The sequence below is a fragment of the Nannobrachium achirus genome (assembly GCF_963921795.1).
Source record: "Nannobrachium achirus genome assembly, chromosome: 6".
NCBI lineage: Eukaryota > Metazoa > Chordata > Actinopteri > Myctophiformes > Myctophidae > Nannobrachium > Nannobrachium achirus.
Window position 1 is genome coordinate 12,337,170 of NC_137815.1, and position 17,500 is coordinate 12,354,669.

The following is a 17,500-nucleotide window of genomic DNA, read 5'->3' on the forward strand; positions in this document are numbered from 1 at the left end:
GCCTCACTTCGTGCCCGAGCTGCGAGCTTATCTGTACATCTGCTTTTTTATTCAAAGTTCAGTTATTTTTTCATTTTAGATTTATTTTTGGGGCTTTTTACGCCTTTATGGCTAGGATAGTACTGTAAGTTGACAGGAAATGGAGGAGAGAGAGAGAGAGAGAGATGAAGACGAGAGAGAGAGAGAGAGAGAGAGAGAGAGAGAGAGAGAGAGAGAGATAGAGAGAGAGAGAGAGGAGAGAGAGAGAGAGAGAGAGAGAGAGAGAGAGCATGCATGTGGAACACAAAAATAGCCATGCATCCACGGTTCCCATGCAGACCCCAGACCGGGACTCCGGACCCCCGAGCAAGGCTCTCACAATGTGTTTTTAATGTGTCTAATTTCTCCAATATAACCCACCAACTCTCTCTCTCTCTCTCCCTCTCTCTATCTCTCCTCGCCTTTCCTCTCTCTTTTCCTCTCTTTGGTCTCCCATCCTCCTCTTTCTCCCTCTTTCATCATCTTCCTCTTTCATCATCCAATTCCCCCCCCCCCCCCCCCCCCCCCCCCCCCCCCCCCTCTCTCTCTCTCTCTCTCTCCTCTCTCTCTCTCTCTCTCTCCTTCTCCCAGACGTTGTGGTCCAGGAGGCAAGGTCACACGCTCTCGTCTTGGCAGGCGGCGGTGTGCGGAGCTTTTGCAGGTGCAGGGGATTATATGCTGCTTTGGGAACGGGGCTGGGAGGGGAGGGGAGGGAGGGAGAGGGGGGGGGAAGGGAGGGAGGGAGGGACAGGACTGTTAGGGATGGGACGATATGAAGATTTCATATTTTCGTGACCAAATAAATCACGATTTACGATATTATCGCGATAATCAAAACAAAACAAAAAATATCCCCAACGTCCATTATCCTTGGGGTGAAACATTTGCCAAAAAATTGCAGATCTACAAGCTCACAACGTTTCGCAACTTGTAGATCCAGCGTTTCCGGCAGCACTTTACAAGCCAGGCGCTGCGCCTGGTCTGAAATCTTTAGCGCCCGGCCAAGACGCATAGCGAAAAGCCCTAAAACGTCACCATTTCCTGCTTGTTTTCATCACATACACACGTCCAGAGCAGCCCACCGTCACAAATGTTCACCGGGGCTTTAACGGTGCAAGGACGAGATGTAGATTTCTTTTAAAACCACTATAGTACATTTGCGATTTGGGACTAATACAGTAGATGGGAGCTTCACATTTCGCCTACACGACGCTGCGCTGCGGCGCCGCCCGCGAGCATGTTTCTCCTCCCGGGGTGGAGAGGAGGAGGAGAGAGTGGCTGGCACAATGCAGCCTGCCGCCCTGCCCTGAGCGGCTCAGGGCTGAGCCTTTGTTTAGTTTACCTCCGCGGTGGATATCCTGGCTGTTACCCGCCGACTCACGTAGAAAAACTTGCAAAAGTATTTAACTCCAGCACGGGAGGGATGTGTTACGTGTTGTGAACTTGTGTAGGCTACTGCATGAGAATCACGCACCACTCCGTGAGTTAGTTTCACAGGACTTTGTGCGGGTGCTCAATAAAGCCTTCCGTGTGAAAAGCTTTACTATTTATGTTGGTTTAATGTGTAAGATTAAACATAGCAGCGCCAATACCACGTTACCCAACCCTAAGACGATAGTATAGCGTCTGATCACTGGTCATCACCAGCACACAGTAGCACTAGCAAGCTAGGTAGCTATGTTATTGTTCGTCATGTCAGACCAACGTAAAACCTGTTACCCCGGTCAATACATAGGCTTCAAAATAAGAGCCAGTTGGTGGACTTCAAAACCAAAAAAAGAACGATTGGTACTTAAATGTAAAGTAGCCTATAAACAAGCTCGCCAACGTTTGGTTTAGCTGTGTAATGCTGTGAGCTTGTAGATCAGCTATTTTCAAATAGCAGATGTACAGGGTCAAAGTAGCTAAACTGGTTTTGCTACACAATGTTGAATAAATGTGAATAATGATAGCATAATGTAGTTGCATTTTCCTTTTTCACACCAACTCATTAATATTTTGAGGGGCAAAAATGATAACTGATTTAATCAAAAATCGAAATATGTTTTGATTTGTTTGTTATAAGCAACTTCTCTCTTATTTAACTTCACTTAATATTTTGAGGGCAAACATAAGAATTAATATAATAAAAATGTATCAAGAAATGCATTTTAATTAAGCAAATTAATTAATTAATTAAGCAAAATTTCCCCCCTGGTCAAGACTTTTTCCTGCAGGAAACCCTGAGATCGTCTATTTTTTGGCAAAGAGATTTGGTGCAGAGTTTTATAAGTGCGTTTTACCAATATAGGGTTTAAATGGTACCGCATATGCAGCTCGGCAAATAAAAGGTGAATTGATCCCAGTGCATGACGGAGGACGATATCACGATAAATTAAATCCTACACGATACGATTATCGTGAGTTTTTTTATTCGCGATCAGTGTAGGGTGTAACGGCGTTATAACTAACGGCGTTACGTAGCGAGTTACTTGTCTCAGTGGGTAACGGAGTAACGTAACGGATTACGTTTCAATGGCAATAACGTAACTTAACGAGTTACTTCAAAAAGTAACGATACCCAACCTTGTTCACGATAAACGATAATATCCCTTATCGTCCCATCCCAAGGAGGGAGGGAGGGAGGGATAGATAGACAGGACTACAACAGAAGTTTACAAAAAGAAGGGCAAAGAAAAACACACACATACACATTCCTGTTCAGATTCCACACAGGTTATAGCTCAGCGCGCGTTCACCTGCACCCCAGACCAGACATAGAGGGAGAGCTGTTGTGTTCTTTTATATCGTCGTTGTCTGGCAGAAACCTCGTATCTCCAAGTTTCAAATGTGTACGTTTTTTCGCGAAGTAAAGCCCTGCTTCATCAGACAAGGCCGTCGCACAAAAGTAGTGAAAACAGCAGATCTACAAGCACACAACGCCTCGCGGTGCGAGGCGTTGTGTGCTTGTTGATCGGCTGTTTTCACTAGTTTGTTAATTTTTTTAAATGATAAAAACAAACGGTTTTGGACATACAAGGTTTCCACCCGACAACGATGATATGCATGAATCAGTGACAGCCGTTTGACTGAAGCTTTAGCTTGACTTTATCGGCGCCGTCGGGGTGGAAACCTGCTACCTGAAACTGTTACTTTTCTGGATTCAAATTCGAAATAACGTCAAAAGTAACAGATCGACGAGCTTGTGGATCTGCTACTTTTGACGCTCTCCGCGCGACGCCGTAGTTGTGATGGAGTAGGGATCGTTAATCTACCAAAAATAACCCATTTAGGCCTAGAATTATTGAATGCTTTAACCAGTGAAAAATAGCAGATTTACAAGCTCACAGTGCGGCACCGAGTGCCGCGCTGCGAGCTTGTAGATCTGCTATTTTTGAAAAAGTCGTGAAAATGTGTGCAAATATTTGAATATAATGTATTTTCAAAGCGAACGTTTGTAACTCAAATTTTGCTTCTGGGTGGTCCTTGGAACGAAATATGTTGAGATGGGGGTCCGTGGCCAAATAAATATCAGTTTGGAGGTCCTTCACGTGAAAAGGTTTGAGAACCACTGACATAGTAGTAGTATCTCAAGAACAGACTAACTGAGCTCCAGTTAAGTGAAAAGGACATTTTCTTTGACAATGGCTAAGCCAGATTGCTGACATAGAAACATAGGCTTTTCAAAAAAAAACCTTAGAAGAATTCAAAAGACACTTATAGAATCGGGTCAAAATTCTAATTTTTCAAAAATAGCAGATCTACATGTATATCTGCTATTTTTCAATAGTTAAAGCATAAAATAGTGATACACACTAATGTGTACCCGTTCTAAATAGGATAAAAAAAACACTGAAAGTTAAAATCTGGTAGACGAGAGGTTTTTCTCCCCCGGCAGCAGCAGCAACGATATGTTAACGGCGTTTGCTCTGCGTGTCTGGAGAGACTTCATCATCGACGCTGCAGTTTCTCAGCATCCTGAAAAGTCAGAGCATATCAGCCTCTGTCGTGGCTCGGGTTTCGTCCTCGGATGAGCAGAGGCTGCAGAGCGTTGCTTTCAGGGACATGCTGGGCCCCTGATTCAGCCCAGGAAAAAGAGTTGTAGAGGCCCTCATTGCGCGCTATAGAGAGAGATCTCTCTATAGCGCTGCTGCCTACTCAAAGATTTGCCATTTCAGATCATGACAATTGACAAGCCAGTGGGCCAATTATTGTACACTAGACCTTACCCGTTCGAAGATATGTGCTCCAAAATATGGTCAAACGCACCCGGTGAAAGTGTGTGGAGAGAGAGAGAGAAACATTCCTAACTGTGAGAGAAAGGGGTGTGTGTGTGTGTGTGGGGCTACAGATCCCATGGCCTGGAGGAACGGACCGTAACCCTGGCAACAGACAGCAGAGTTCAACAGAAGTGGTTAAGAAAACGCTAAAAAACTGCTTTAATTTGGGAGAAATGAAATTCGGGCTCCGTCAGCATTGGTATAATGCTAATGGGCAATACCATGTGAACTTTGGGATCAGTTGCTGAAGCGAAGTGAATAGATAAACGTAGATAAGCGTGAGCGTTAGAGCGTTAGAGCGTGAGTGAGTTGAGCGTTAGAGCGTTAGAGCGTGAGTTTGGAAAATTATTAGTAGGATGAGTTATATTTTGTCGTTGTCGGGTGGAAACCATGTATGTCCAAAACCATTTTAAAAATGATTTAAACTAGTGAAAACAGCCGATCTACAAGCACACAACGCCTCGCGGTGTGCTTGTAGATCTGCTGTTTTCACTACTTTTGTGCAATGGCCTTGTATGATGAAGCAGGGCTTTGCTTTTGCGAAAAAATGTATACATTTGAAACTTGGAGATACGAGGTTTCTGCCCGACAGTGACGATTTACTTTGTTGGACGCCCAGCCCCCAAAATGGAACGAAGGCCGACATTTAATTTTCATTTTTTTCCTAATGGCCGGCCTGGATCGTCCGGGAATGAACTGGCCGTTCGGGAGTTGTCCCGCTTTTCCCAATGGCCAGCACGTCCCTGGTTGCTTTTATTTTTTAAGGCGGCGAGGGAGGGAGGTTGTTGCGGGAGGGGAGACGAGACGGATGACCAGGAAAGGGAATGGGAGCGAGAGAGAGAGGAGGATGAGGAGGAGAAGAAGACGGAGAGAGAGGGGCTCTGGGACTGGACCGACCGGGGCCCCTGCAGCTGCGTGACCCCCTGAGCACTGGGGCCTGACATGGTTAGAGAGAGAGAGAGAGAGAGAGAATGGAGCATGGGAGGAAGAGAAGAAGCAAGACAAATGGAGCAAAGGGAAGAAGAAAAAAAAAGTCCAGCCCTGAAGAGGTCGACTGGCTTACAGACAGACAAACAGACAGACAGACAAACAGACAGACAAGTAGGTCACTTGTCTGTTTTGACACGGCCGCAAGTTTAGGAAATCCCGGGAGATTCGTTTAACTCTTAGAGCAGTGTTTCTCAACCACTGTGCCTGGGGACCGTTGGTGTGCCCCTGAGAAGGGTCAAGTGCGCCCCTTGAAACTGCTTGAAAGCCAGTATTGTATTTATCATTTTAAAAATGATTTAAACGAGTGAAAACAGCCGATCTACAAGCACACAACGCCTCGCACCTTTCACTACTGTTGTGCGACAGCCTTGTATGATGAAGCAGGGTGTTACTTAGCGAAGAAACTTACACATTTGAAACTTGGAGATGCAAGGTTTCTTCTCGACAGTGATGATATTTACACCTCTGTATTATGTTGGTGTGTCCATGGATTCTTGGGACATGAAAAGTGTGCCCATGCAGAAAAAAGGTTGAGAAACACTGTCTTAGAGTGTGAAAGATTGGCCCCTATGGGAGCATTCTCAACACTACTAGACACCCAAGGCCAACATCACCTGAATGCAGGCCTGGAATTTCATCATTTTAGGGGCAAGGCCACTTGGCCTTTGGTGTTGTCCATTTTTTGAGGGAACAAACGCCAAATGCCAGGGCAGGAAGGCCATCAAATACAATAAGATTTTAGTCCATTGAAAGATATTGTTGAATTTAAGTGTTAGGGATGATAACCTAATCTGCAGTGAAATAGTTAAATGATGATATTAACAATCTGATCCATGCTCAGCCCTGCACCAATCAAAGTCACTGGATTAGTATAAAGATGGGGACTCAGGGGAGTTAAAGATTTCAGAATCTCACAAAAAAACACTGCTGTCTACTGTCTACATGACAAGAAAGAGACACCAGTGTCTACTGTCTACATATTGACCAGAAAGAGACAGAGGAGAAAGTGGTACAGTCAGCTGGGGCATTAAGCCCACTGTAGCCTTAGGTCGTGCCATTGTTTTGAGGGCCAAACTGAGGGGCAACGGCAGCCATGGCCTTCATGGCCTCCATGAAATTCCTGCCCTGCCTGAATGTGTACTCATGTACTCTACTTTGTGTCTTCTCATTCAAATGTACATGCAATCACGCACCGGTACTGTACTGTGTGTATTAAATAACACAGGTCCATGATCTAGTGTCTACTTGTTGTTACAGTCAACAGCTTTGTGGCCATAAATCTTGCAGGGCATACTGTACTATAGTGACTTTCCAACAGGACAGGTGGGTAGATGGATGTCTGCTGCTCCTGCACCAGAGCAGTGTTCTTTATGTCGACTAAAATTATGGCGAAACATGTTATTTCTTTTCACTGACGAAAATGTACAAAAATAGAAATAAAAATTAAAGCTAAAGCTAGACTAAATGTATTGACAATTTCGTCAACAATAAAAAACTAGAACTAAAATGTTTATGGGGGGGACTAGCGTAGAAGAGATCCGGTAGAACTAAAAGAAAAGTCGGCACCAAACCTCTTTGCCAAGAATAGCCGATCTACAAGCTCACAACGCCTCTTGGCTAATGTTCCACACAGAATAGGAATACTAGGGTTCAAGTGAAAGAAAAAATAAAGTTCTTATCACACAAAGATTTGGAGGACCCCCTGTAGTAACTCTAGGGACCCCCTAGGGGTCCCGGACCCCCTGTTGAAGACCCCCTGGTCTAGTAATGTAAAAGAAACGTCCCATAATGTCATCCCATAAGCCCCTGTGTGGGCCATCCGGCCGGCCCCCGTGCGCTTCACACGCTCGCTAGTGTGCGGTGCTGGCCAGTTTGTGTGTGTGGCTGCGTGTCTTTACAGTAAGTGTCGTGTGAGTTGTGCACTGGGCCTCCTGTTTGTGTTTAATTAGTGTAATTAGCTGCAGCTTTGTGTTGCAATCTGATGCAGCTGTTTGCATGCGCTACTCGGACAACAGATATACAGTAAATAATATTGTCTCTGTTGGGTAGGGAAAAAATCCCAAATTGTTACTTTTCAGGACTCAAATTCAAACATATCAAAAGTAGCAGATGGATAAGCTTAAAGCGTGCCGCTTTGGGGGGCTGCCCATAAGTCCTACATCTCATTAGTCCTAACCACTGCTCCTACAGCTTTTCTCCTAATATCACGCAAAGAGGTACACAGTAGGACATTCACCGGATAGTTGAATATTCGAGTATTTGAATACCAAATCACTAATCGATTTCTGTACATCAAAGGCAAGTATTCGCCGAAATTAAATTTAATATTATTATTTTGATTCTTTTGCATCCACCAGTGAAAACCTCTCACAGCCAATCGATGACTGTTATTTCACGAACCCCGCCTTTTGTCCCACCTACAAAAGTTAACCCGTTAATACCGAATACCCGACTATTCGAATACTTTGAGGTCGAATAATTTGATTACTAAAAATCACTATTCGTGAATGCCCTAGTGCACAGTATCTCTAAAGTCATGTCATCAACATGCACAGACCGATTTGTGTATACATGCGACCTGACCGTCGCTTATCTCCCGATTAGGGAGATTAGGGTTTGGCTCGGGTTAGGTTTTAGGGTTAGGTTTAGGCATAGTTTTACTGAGGTTAGGTTTAGGTTTAGTCATAGTATTTTTCACCAGGTTAACATTCACCAGATTCAGACTAATGGGATGTAGGAACAATGAGATGTCGGACCAATGCCATGGCACCCCTCTTTGCGCCACGTTTCAAGCTTGTAGATCTGCTACTTTTGACGCTTTTGTGTGACGCTGTAGTGTGATCAAGTATGGCATTAATTTACGAAAACACACAGAAATGTAGAATATGGAGATAAGAGGTTATTGACCGATAGCAACAATCAGTGTTGTACCCGAACGCGTTCAATGAACGATCGTTCACGAACACGTTCATATTTTGGGCGAACGTGAACTGAACGTTCTTTGTTTCTGCTTGATGAACGCTATTGTCGAACTCGTTCATTCTGACGTCCATAAACGGCGCTCGTCGGGTCGTTGGACCCGACGAGTATTAAGTATTAATGTATTACTATGGTAATTATTATACACTATAATAGATTATAATAGTGGTTATAACACAATATAATCTATTATCATGTATTACAACTATATCCTGGTGGTCTAAATGAAAAGTCAGTGAGTGGTCAGTCATTATGAGGGTGCAGGAAGACTGGGCATTAGTGGTGGGCACCTAAATATTGTGGGCACTTCAATGTTAAGTTGGATGAAATACGGTAATTGCTGTGTGTGGTTCTATTTGGGCTGTGTCAATAATTTTGACAAATAATAGCTTGCAGCAACGTGAAAAAGAAAACATTTTAACAGTTTGGCTGCTCTTGGTAGCCAAACACGTTCACAGACGAGATAAGGTTTCCATGGTAACCCGCATCTCAGACGCTTGCTACGGGTGCTGGTGAAAGAAAAAACTGCATACGTCATGACGCAACGCAGCCAGAAGCAACCGAGAGCGGCCATTATCCATTGACTCCTATTCTATACTGAAACATAAAAACGGCTTTATCTCGAAATAAGGTGCAAATAACGCCGAGGAGGCCGAGATCAGCTTGTTTTCACGGCGACACTATGCCGTGATGGTCGGCCCCGGTTAGGATTTTAGTTTTCGCGACCGTTTGTAAACAAACAGATCTCCTTCCTGGATCGTCAGTGTACACACACACGGAGCTTCCGGGGCTCTTCAAAATAAAGCGCAAGTGAATGGTGGCGTGTTAATAGCCAAAAGTATAAAAATATTATGGTTTAAAAAAGAACTAAGTTAGTTCGTTTTGGGGAATGTAGAATTATGAACTAGGAAATGAACTAGTTCATTTTAGAAGTTTTGAACTTGAACTTGAACTAGTTCGTTTTGAAAGTGAACTTTCCCAACACTGCCAACAATATACGGTAGCATATACAGATCAATCTCAGAAAATATGCTGTAAAAGTAAATATTCTTGAAACTTTAATATATTTCTTGAAACTTTAATATATTCTAGATACATTGCACATTCAGTGAATTATTATTATTTTGTTAGAATTTATAATTTTTATGGCCTACAGCTCATGAATATCAAAAGTCCATATTTCAAAATATTACAATATTACACGAGACCACTCAAAACAAGGATTTATAATAGAGAAATGTCAACCTTCTGAAGTCAATGTGGCTTGAAGTCCAGTGGGAAGTTTCCAAAGTCAGTTATGATTTGGCAACATAATCTCACCCCCAAGTAGTCAGACACCTGACGCCCTGTCAAGGACCCTACTGCGTCACAAGAGGGGACACTTTGGGTATGCCTACTGCTTCAAGTTGGGGACGCTTTGGGTAAGCCCAGTGGTCTAAGAAGAAGGGAAAAAAAGTCATTCCCGAAGTGGGATTCGAAACCGCTATGTAAGGTTTACCAGCCACCCGACGTTACCTATCACGCCACTATCCACGACGGAGGCGCGACGGCACGGAGGCGCCGGCACGTTAGTTTTACTGAGGTTAGGGTTTGGGTTATGGTTAGGCATAGTTTTACTGAGGTTAAGGTTAGGGTTTGGGTTAGGGTTAGGCATAGTTTTACTGAGGTTAAGGTTAGGGTTTGGGTTAGGGTTAGGCATAGTTTTACTGAGGTTAAGGTTAGGGTTTGGGTTAGGGTTAAGCATAGTTTTACTGAGGTTAGGGTTAGGCATAGTTTTACTGAGGTTAGGGTTTGGGTTGGGGTTAGGCATAGTTTTACTGAGGTTAAGGTTAGGGTTTGGGTTAGAGTTAGGCATAGTTTTACTGAGGTTAAGGTTTGGTTTAGGGTTAGGCATAGTTTTACTGAGGTTAAGGTTTGGTTTAGGGTTAGGCATAGTTTTACTGAGGTTAAGGTTTGGTTTAGGGTTAGGCATAGTTTTACTGAGGTTAAGGTTTGGTTTAGGGTTAGGCATAGTTTTACTGAGGTTAAGGTTTGGTTTAGGGTTAGGCATAGTTTTACTGAGGTTAAGGTTTGGTTTAGGGTTAGGCATAGTTTTACTGAGGTTAAGGTTTGGTTTAGGGTTAGGCATAGTTTTACTGAGGTTAAGGTTTGGTTTAGGGTTAGGCATAGTTTTACTGAGGTTAAGGTTTGGTTTAGGGTTAGGCATAGTTTTACTGAGGTTAAGGTTAGGGTTTGGGTTAGGCATAGTTTTACTGAGGTTAAGGTTTGGTTTAGGGTTAGGCATAGTTTTACTGAGGTTAAGGTTAGGGTTTGGGTTAGGCATAGTTTTACTGAGGTTAAGGTTTGGTTTAGGGTTAGGCATAGTTTTACTGAGGTGAAGGTTAGGGTTTGGGTTAGGCATAGTTTTACTGAGGTTAAGGTTTGGTTTAGGGTTAGGCATAGTTTTACTGAGGTTAAGGTTTGGTTTAGGGTTAGGCATAGTTTTACTGAGGTTAAGGTTTGGTTTAGGGTTAGGCATAGTTTTACTGAGGTTAAGGTTAGGGTTTGGGTTAGGCATAGTTTTACTGAGGTTAAGGTTAGGGTTTGGGTTAGGCATAGTTTTACTGAGGTTAAGGTTTGGTTTAGGGTTAGGCATAGTTTTACTGAGGTTAAGGTTAGGGTTTGGGTTAGGCATAGTTTTACTGAGGTTAAGGTTTGGTTTAGGGTTAGGCATAGTTTTACTGAGGTGAAGGTTAGGGTTTGGGTTAGGCATAGTTTTACTGAGGTTAAGGTTTGGTTTAGGGTTAGGCATAGTTTTACTGAGGTTAAGGTTTGGTTTAGGGTTAGGCATAGTTTTACTGAGGTTAAGGTTAGGGTTTGGGTTAGGCATAGTTTTACTGAGGTTAAGGTTTGGTTTGGGGTTAGGCATAGTTTTACTGAGGTTAAGGTTAGGGTTTGGGTTGGGGTTAGGCATAGTTTAGGTGGTCGGACACATTACCTCCGCGTTGCGTTAGAATCCACGTCAAACATAAAAGTACAAAAAAAGTGGCTTTGGCAGCCAGGATTGCTAGCTCAGTCGGTAGGGCAGCATGGTTACGTTCACTGAAGGTGGTGGTTCGCGTCCCACTGATGGTAGATACATGTTCGAGTAGACATGTGTCGGCACATGTGCACTAAGACCCTCCGCGTCTGCCAGGATGACGCTGAAAGCGTCCCAACGCGTCTGCACGGGTGACGCCGAAAGCGAGTCCAAAGTGCGTCAGGGATTTGGGGAGCTATGGCATCTGCAATGCTTTTTACAAAATATTTTAATTTTCTGAGATTGGTCTGTGTATGCATACAGTAGTACACAAGCAAAGTCAGTTCAACTTAAGTACTGTAGGGGCTGCCTGCACCGCTTAAAACAATCAAAATAACCACGCATACAGTACACCATGGGTATTCAACTGGCGGCCCGCGGGCCAAATGCGGCCCGCGGGGACCTTCCTTGTGGCCCCTGGAGCAATAAAAAAAAAAAAAAAAAATTGAAAAAAAAAAAAATCCAAAATCTTTTTTTTTTTTTTTTTTTGGAGACTAATGAACGTTATAGGTATGGTTTGCGCGATATGAAACGTGAGCTTCATCTTACCATAATCACAGTAATCCCTAATCATATTCCATCATATTCAAGTGAAGAGACTCCAGTCAGAGGAGCACTGCAGCAGAGTGGAGTGCATGTGTGTCTGCGACCCACCTGATCCTCGTTGAGCATCGTTAAAGCATCAAAGAAGGCAATTGTGCACTGTCAATAAGGTCGACATCTACTCTAAGATATAGCATCAAAGCCAGGTTGGCCATCACTAGTTTGATGTAGTTAGCACTAGGTTTTAAACAATTAAGAAAGCATGTGTACAGTTGTCAACTTGTTGAACAGAAATTAAGCACATTAACATGACAAGTATTCTACTTGAAAAGTATTCTGCTTTGCAATGTAGTTAGATGAAAATGTGCTTGTTTGTATAAATGTAGTAGTGAAAATGTGGTCGTGCGCGTTGTTTCAAGTGTTCTTTAGATTAATAGCTGGGGGGGGGGGGGGGGTTGGATACATTAGTGCGGCCCCCGGCCCCTTGGGTTTCTGTCAATGTGGCCCCCTGGACAATTTTGTTGAATACCCCTGCAGTACACGGTTACTCAGCTGACGTGTCGTGATCGAGCGTCCCGAGACAGGAAAGGAGGGAAGGGTGGAGAAACAGGGAGAAGAAGACAATGGGGGAACACATGTCCATGTTTCAATCCACATGCTGCACACCTAATATTAAACTTTGCACTATTCTGCTCAGTGTTAGAAATGCTCACAAGTGACACATTGCACTATTCTGGTTTATCTCCCCCCCACCAGCCCCAGGGGTCTCGTTAATGAACTTGAGCCCTATTGGAACTTGCCTATACAGTTGAACTGACTTGATAGTTCCTCTGCCAGAAAAACAACAAAGCCGGAAAAAAAAGCGCACGTCATCGCAACGCGATTTGCATTCTGCGACCTTGATCTCCGATGCTGATCGCATCACGCTCTCTCTCTCTCTCTCTCTCTCTCTCTCTCTCTCTCTCTCTCTCTCTCTCTCTCTCTCCCCCCCCCCCCCCCCCCCCCCCAGCCCAAAGCGAGAGCCCAAACCCAACAGAGCTATATTTGTAAGATTTATAACCGCAGCCCTTTTGAATCTGTCCAAGGAGATTACAAAACAGCCTACGGTGTAGAGGGGGGGGTGTCTGTATGTACTGTAGCCTTGGTGAATATTGGGTAAGAGTTTACTCCCACCCAAGAGCAGGGAGGGGAGGGGGAGAGAATGCATAAATTTAAGGGACATGACATATGCTCCAGCTTGTCAGAATGCATTCTCCTTCACAGACAGTAAGAACTTGTAAAAAACTCCGAAAGGCACGAAGGGATTGTTACACTACACCAAACCCATAGTGTTTTTCTCACGTCTGATTTTAAACCGTTTTGGCCTGAAATTATTTTATACTTTAGCTATTGAAAAATAGCTTAACTTGTAGGTTGTGAAAATGTGCGCAAATCTTTGAATGTATTTATTTTGAAAGCAAACATTTGCAACTCAAATTTTGCTTCTGGAGGGGGGTGCCTGGAACAACATATTTTGAGATGGGGGTCCGTGGCCAAATACATATCATGTTGGGGGTCCTTCTCGTGAAAAGGTTTGAGCACCACTGGCATAGAAACATAATTAAAAAAAAAAAGAAAAGAAAAAACTTAGAAGGACTCAAAAGACACTATAGAATTGATTGATTATTGTATTAGACAAAAATGGAGAACAGTACACGTATAGTCAGTACAATTGAAATGTAGTACCGTACAAGTACAGTTAAACACCCTGCCTAAAAGGAACATCCCAAATAAGTCTTTTTACGGCCTTTATTATGTTGAAAGCCCTCTGTATTTAATTCATGGACATAATAAATAGCAAGCAAAAACGATTTTTCAAAAATAGCACCAAGTGCCGCGCTGCGAGTTTGTATATCTGCTATTTTTTAAACATTTTAAAGCATAAAATAATGCGTACCCCGGTCTAAAGAGGTTAATATCCAGCGTTTCCAACCTCGCGCCTCTCGCCTCTCTCCTCCTTGGTGGCCCATATGGAGGTGTTTACCCTGAGCATGTTGCTATGTCTTGTCACAGCTCTGCCGGGACGTCCCACCAGGCATCCATCTTCCCATGCCTTGTCTTATTGGGAGGCAGGACTATGGGTGTTAATCTGAGGGGGCCCCAACCAAACATTTTAAACATAACATCAAAATCAGTTTAAAGGACAACTTTGTTTTTTTACAACAAGGGTTCATATTTTCGATTGCAATTAGAGAAAAGAAAAGATGAGTGTTAAAATGTTCTAATTTTCTAACGTTTTATCCATTTTAGCAAGTTTGATTTCAGTGGTTGGGGGCATGCATACAAGTGGCTAAATATGTATTCTTAGACACAATGAGCCCATCCCCTACAAACATGCACCGCATGGTTAGTTGTGACTTATGGGGGCTAGTAGTGTTGCTGTAAATAATAAAGAATTTGTCAGCTTATTGAAGCATTGACTAAAGGTGGAAATGTACACATTTACCCAAAGAGTAACACAATAAACGCTAGAAACTAGACAAACAAAACTACTACATTTCCCATGAATGGTATGGTAAAAAAACAGCACTGTCATCAGTCTGTTAGATTCTTGTTGATGTGTTTCTCTTTCAGACTCTGAACCACTTAAATCGTTGTTACTTACTAAACTTGACCTTTCACTCTGTACTTGGTCTGCTCTTGTTTTACCTCTACACCAACCTATTTTTTGGCTAAAGTTCTCCTCAGAATAGGTATGCAAGGATTAAAGTTGTTAATATTAACTCATTTGTAGCCGATCCCGCGAATACTCGTGAAATATTAAAAGGTATCTAGAGTGCCGATCACGCAATGTCGCGGGCTATTTACTGTACAGTAAAGCTGGCAATGGCTACGTACCGTCCGTTGAAAAGTGCTGGCACGGGTGGAATCGCCGATTCATCATCATCGCGCATCCACGTGCACACAATAGTAATCCCATAACATGGAAGCCAACGGTCTTTCTCATATTTAATGTCCATTTTCTCCAAAAAAACACTTTTGATGCCAAGGATGGCATTGGATTCTCGCTAAAATAGCAAAAGTATAAAGGGATCCATCTTCCACCCCTGTTTACATTTCGACCACAAGTACTTCCGGGTGAATCTCCGTCTAGTAGGAATTCGTTCAGTTAGCTCGATCTACTTCCGGCCTTCAAAATAAGAGACTGGCCGCGGACGGAGCAGGCGGCCGGCACGCTGGACATTTAACCCTTTCATGTCTGGGCATTAAATGAGTTAAAAGAATGATCCTATCACTTAAAGTTTTGGCGGCCCCCCTGTAGTAACTCTGAGGACCCCCTAGGGCAAGGCTCAAGGCACCCGTAGATATATATTTTTCATCCGAGGCACCCCTACATTATATTCATAATTCTCACTCCCAGAACCTTATATTTACTACATATTTTAGCGATTATGTTACAAGGAAACGGTTGAGATAATAGCCATTTTGGTTAGAACTGACTCAAAATAACGTACTTCAAGTTTAAAACGATACTAAATAAAAAGATTTTTAAGTGTCGAAATAAATTCCAACTATTATCAAATTATCTCGCGGCAACCCTGGACTGCTGCCCCGTCACCCCACTTTGAAAACCCCTGCTCTAGGGGTCCCGGACCCCCTGTTGAAGATCCCTGCATTAGGCCAATGTACCTTATATGTACACACCTGCCACTATATATACCGTATTTTCCGGACTATAAGGCACACTTAAAAGCCTTTAATTTTCTCAAAAAACTACAGTGCGCCTTATAGTCCAGTGCGCTTTATATATGGATAATTCATTGACAATGACATTCCCTTTAGCACAGCTCCATCTGTTGGATGCATAACGCAACGGTAGCGTCTATTATGTGCGCCTTATAGTCCGGTGCGCCTTATATATGAAAACAGTTCGAAAATAGACCATTCATTGACAGTGCGCCTTATAGTCCGGTGCGCCTTATAGTCCGGAAAATACTGTACTACACTCAATGACCATACATGAAGCTAGTTAGTTAGCATTTGTTTTTAGGTTTTTTTAGAACCTTTTTTTTCTTGACTGATTATATTGTTTTTCTAGATAGATATGCATTTGCATTTGTTATATTGCTGTTGATGTACTGTCATATTATCTTGTTTATTATAGTGATGTATTACCTGCTTATTGTAAGTCGCTTTGGATTAAAAGCTTCTGCTAAATGCCTAAACTGTAAACTGATACGTGGACCTTCTTCTTTGACGTGATTTCATCCCCTCCCCCACCTCTCCCAACAAGAATTATGTAGCTCACGCAAAGAAAACAAATTCCACCCACTTCTTTACGTCTGTAAAAACCAATGATGCGGCAACAAAGTACATTCTACCTCCTCCTCCTCAGCAACCCCCAATGATGATGATGATGTCATTATGTTTAATGAACTTTACACAGCAGAGGGCCCAGAGCTCCAGTGTTGACTGTAGGATTAGCGCTAAGGTGCTTTAAGTCAAGTCAGTTGGAGAGTTTGAATAGTGTGTGTGTGTGTGTGCGTGTGCGTGTGCGTGTGCGTGTTCGTGCGCGGTGCCTCCCTATAGGTGCAGTAGCGGCATTCGTTACCACTCCCCTTGACGTGGCCAAGACCAGGATCATGCTAGCAAAGGTACACACGCACCCACACACACACACACACACACACACACACACACACACACACACACACACACACACACACACACACACACACACACAGGGACATGCTGGGCCCCTGATTCAGCCCGGGAAAAAGAGTTCGAGAGGCCCTCATTGCACGCTATAGAGAGAGATCTCTCTCTATAGCGCTGCTGCTACTCAAAGGGCCAATTACATGAGTTATATTTTGTCGTTGTCGGGTGGAAACCTTGTATGTCCAAAACCGTTTGTTTTGTATGTATCATTTTAAAAATGATTTAAACTAGTGAAAACAGCCGATCTACAAGCACACAACGCCTCGCGGTGCGAGGCGTTGTGTGCTTGTAGATCTGCTGTTTTCACTACTTTTGTGCCTTGTATGATGCTTTATGAAAAAATGTACTAATATGAAACTTGGAGATACAAGGTTTCTGCCCGACAGTGACGATTTACTTTGTTGGCCGCCCAGCCCCCAAAATGGAACAAAGGCCGACATTTTATTTTATTTTATTTCCTAATGGCCGCCCTGGACCGGCCGGGAATGAACCGGCCGTTCGGGAGTTGTTCCGCTTTTCCCAATGGCCAGCACGTCCCTGCGCGCGCACACACACACACACACACACACACACACACACACACCCACACACACACACACACACACACACACACACACACACACACACACACGGAGCACACAGACTGGTCTGCCAGCGAGTGTTAAACAGTGCTGTCAGGTGATGTCTTGCAGACAGTGTAAGGCAAGCATGGATCCCAGCCTCAACAAAACCTCAACAACAGCGGCCAGGGAACACACAGGAGAGGCTGGGCCAAGGTTGCACAGGGACAGTGGTCTTAAAACATTCAGAACGGGTACACATTATTGAGTATCATTGTTTTATGCTTTAACTATTGAAAAATAGCAGATATACAAGCACACAGCGCGGCACCGAGTGCAGCGCTGCGAGCTTGTAGATCTGCTATTTTTGAAGAATCGTAAAAAATATATAATTT

At 43.4% G+C, this 17,500-nt stretch overlaps 1 protein-coding gene across 1 annotated transcript in view; it reads left to right on the plus strand.

The window, feature by feature from the left end:
* The window catches only part of slc25a26 (solute carrier family 25 member 26), a 185,667-nt gene that overhangs the window by 134,920 nt on the left and 33,247 nt on the right, over positions 1 to 17,500 (plus strand). Inside the window, exons 7-8 of the mRNA XM_080728507.1 lie at positions 610 to 679; positions 16,417 to 16,481. Of these exons, the coding sequence (XP_080584633.1) occupies positions 610 to 679; positions 16,417 to 16,481 (135 nt within the window). The remainder of the gene's footprint in view (positions 1 to 609; positions 680 to 16,416; positions 16,482 to 17,500) is intronic.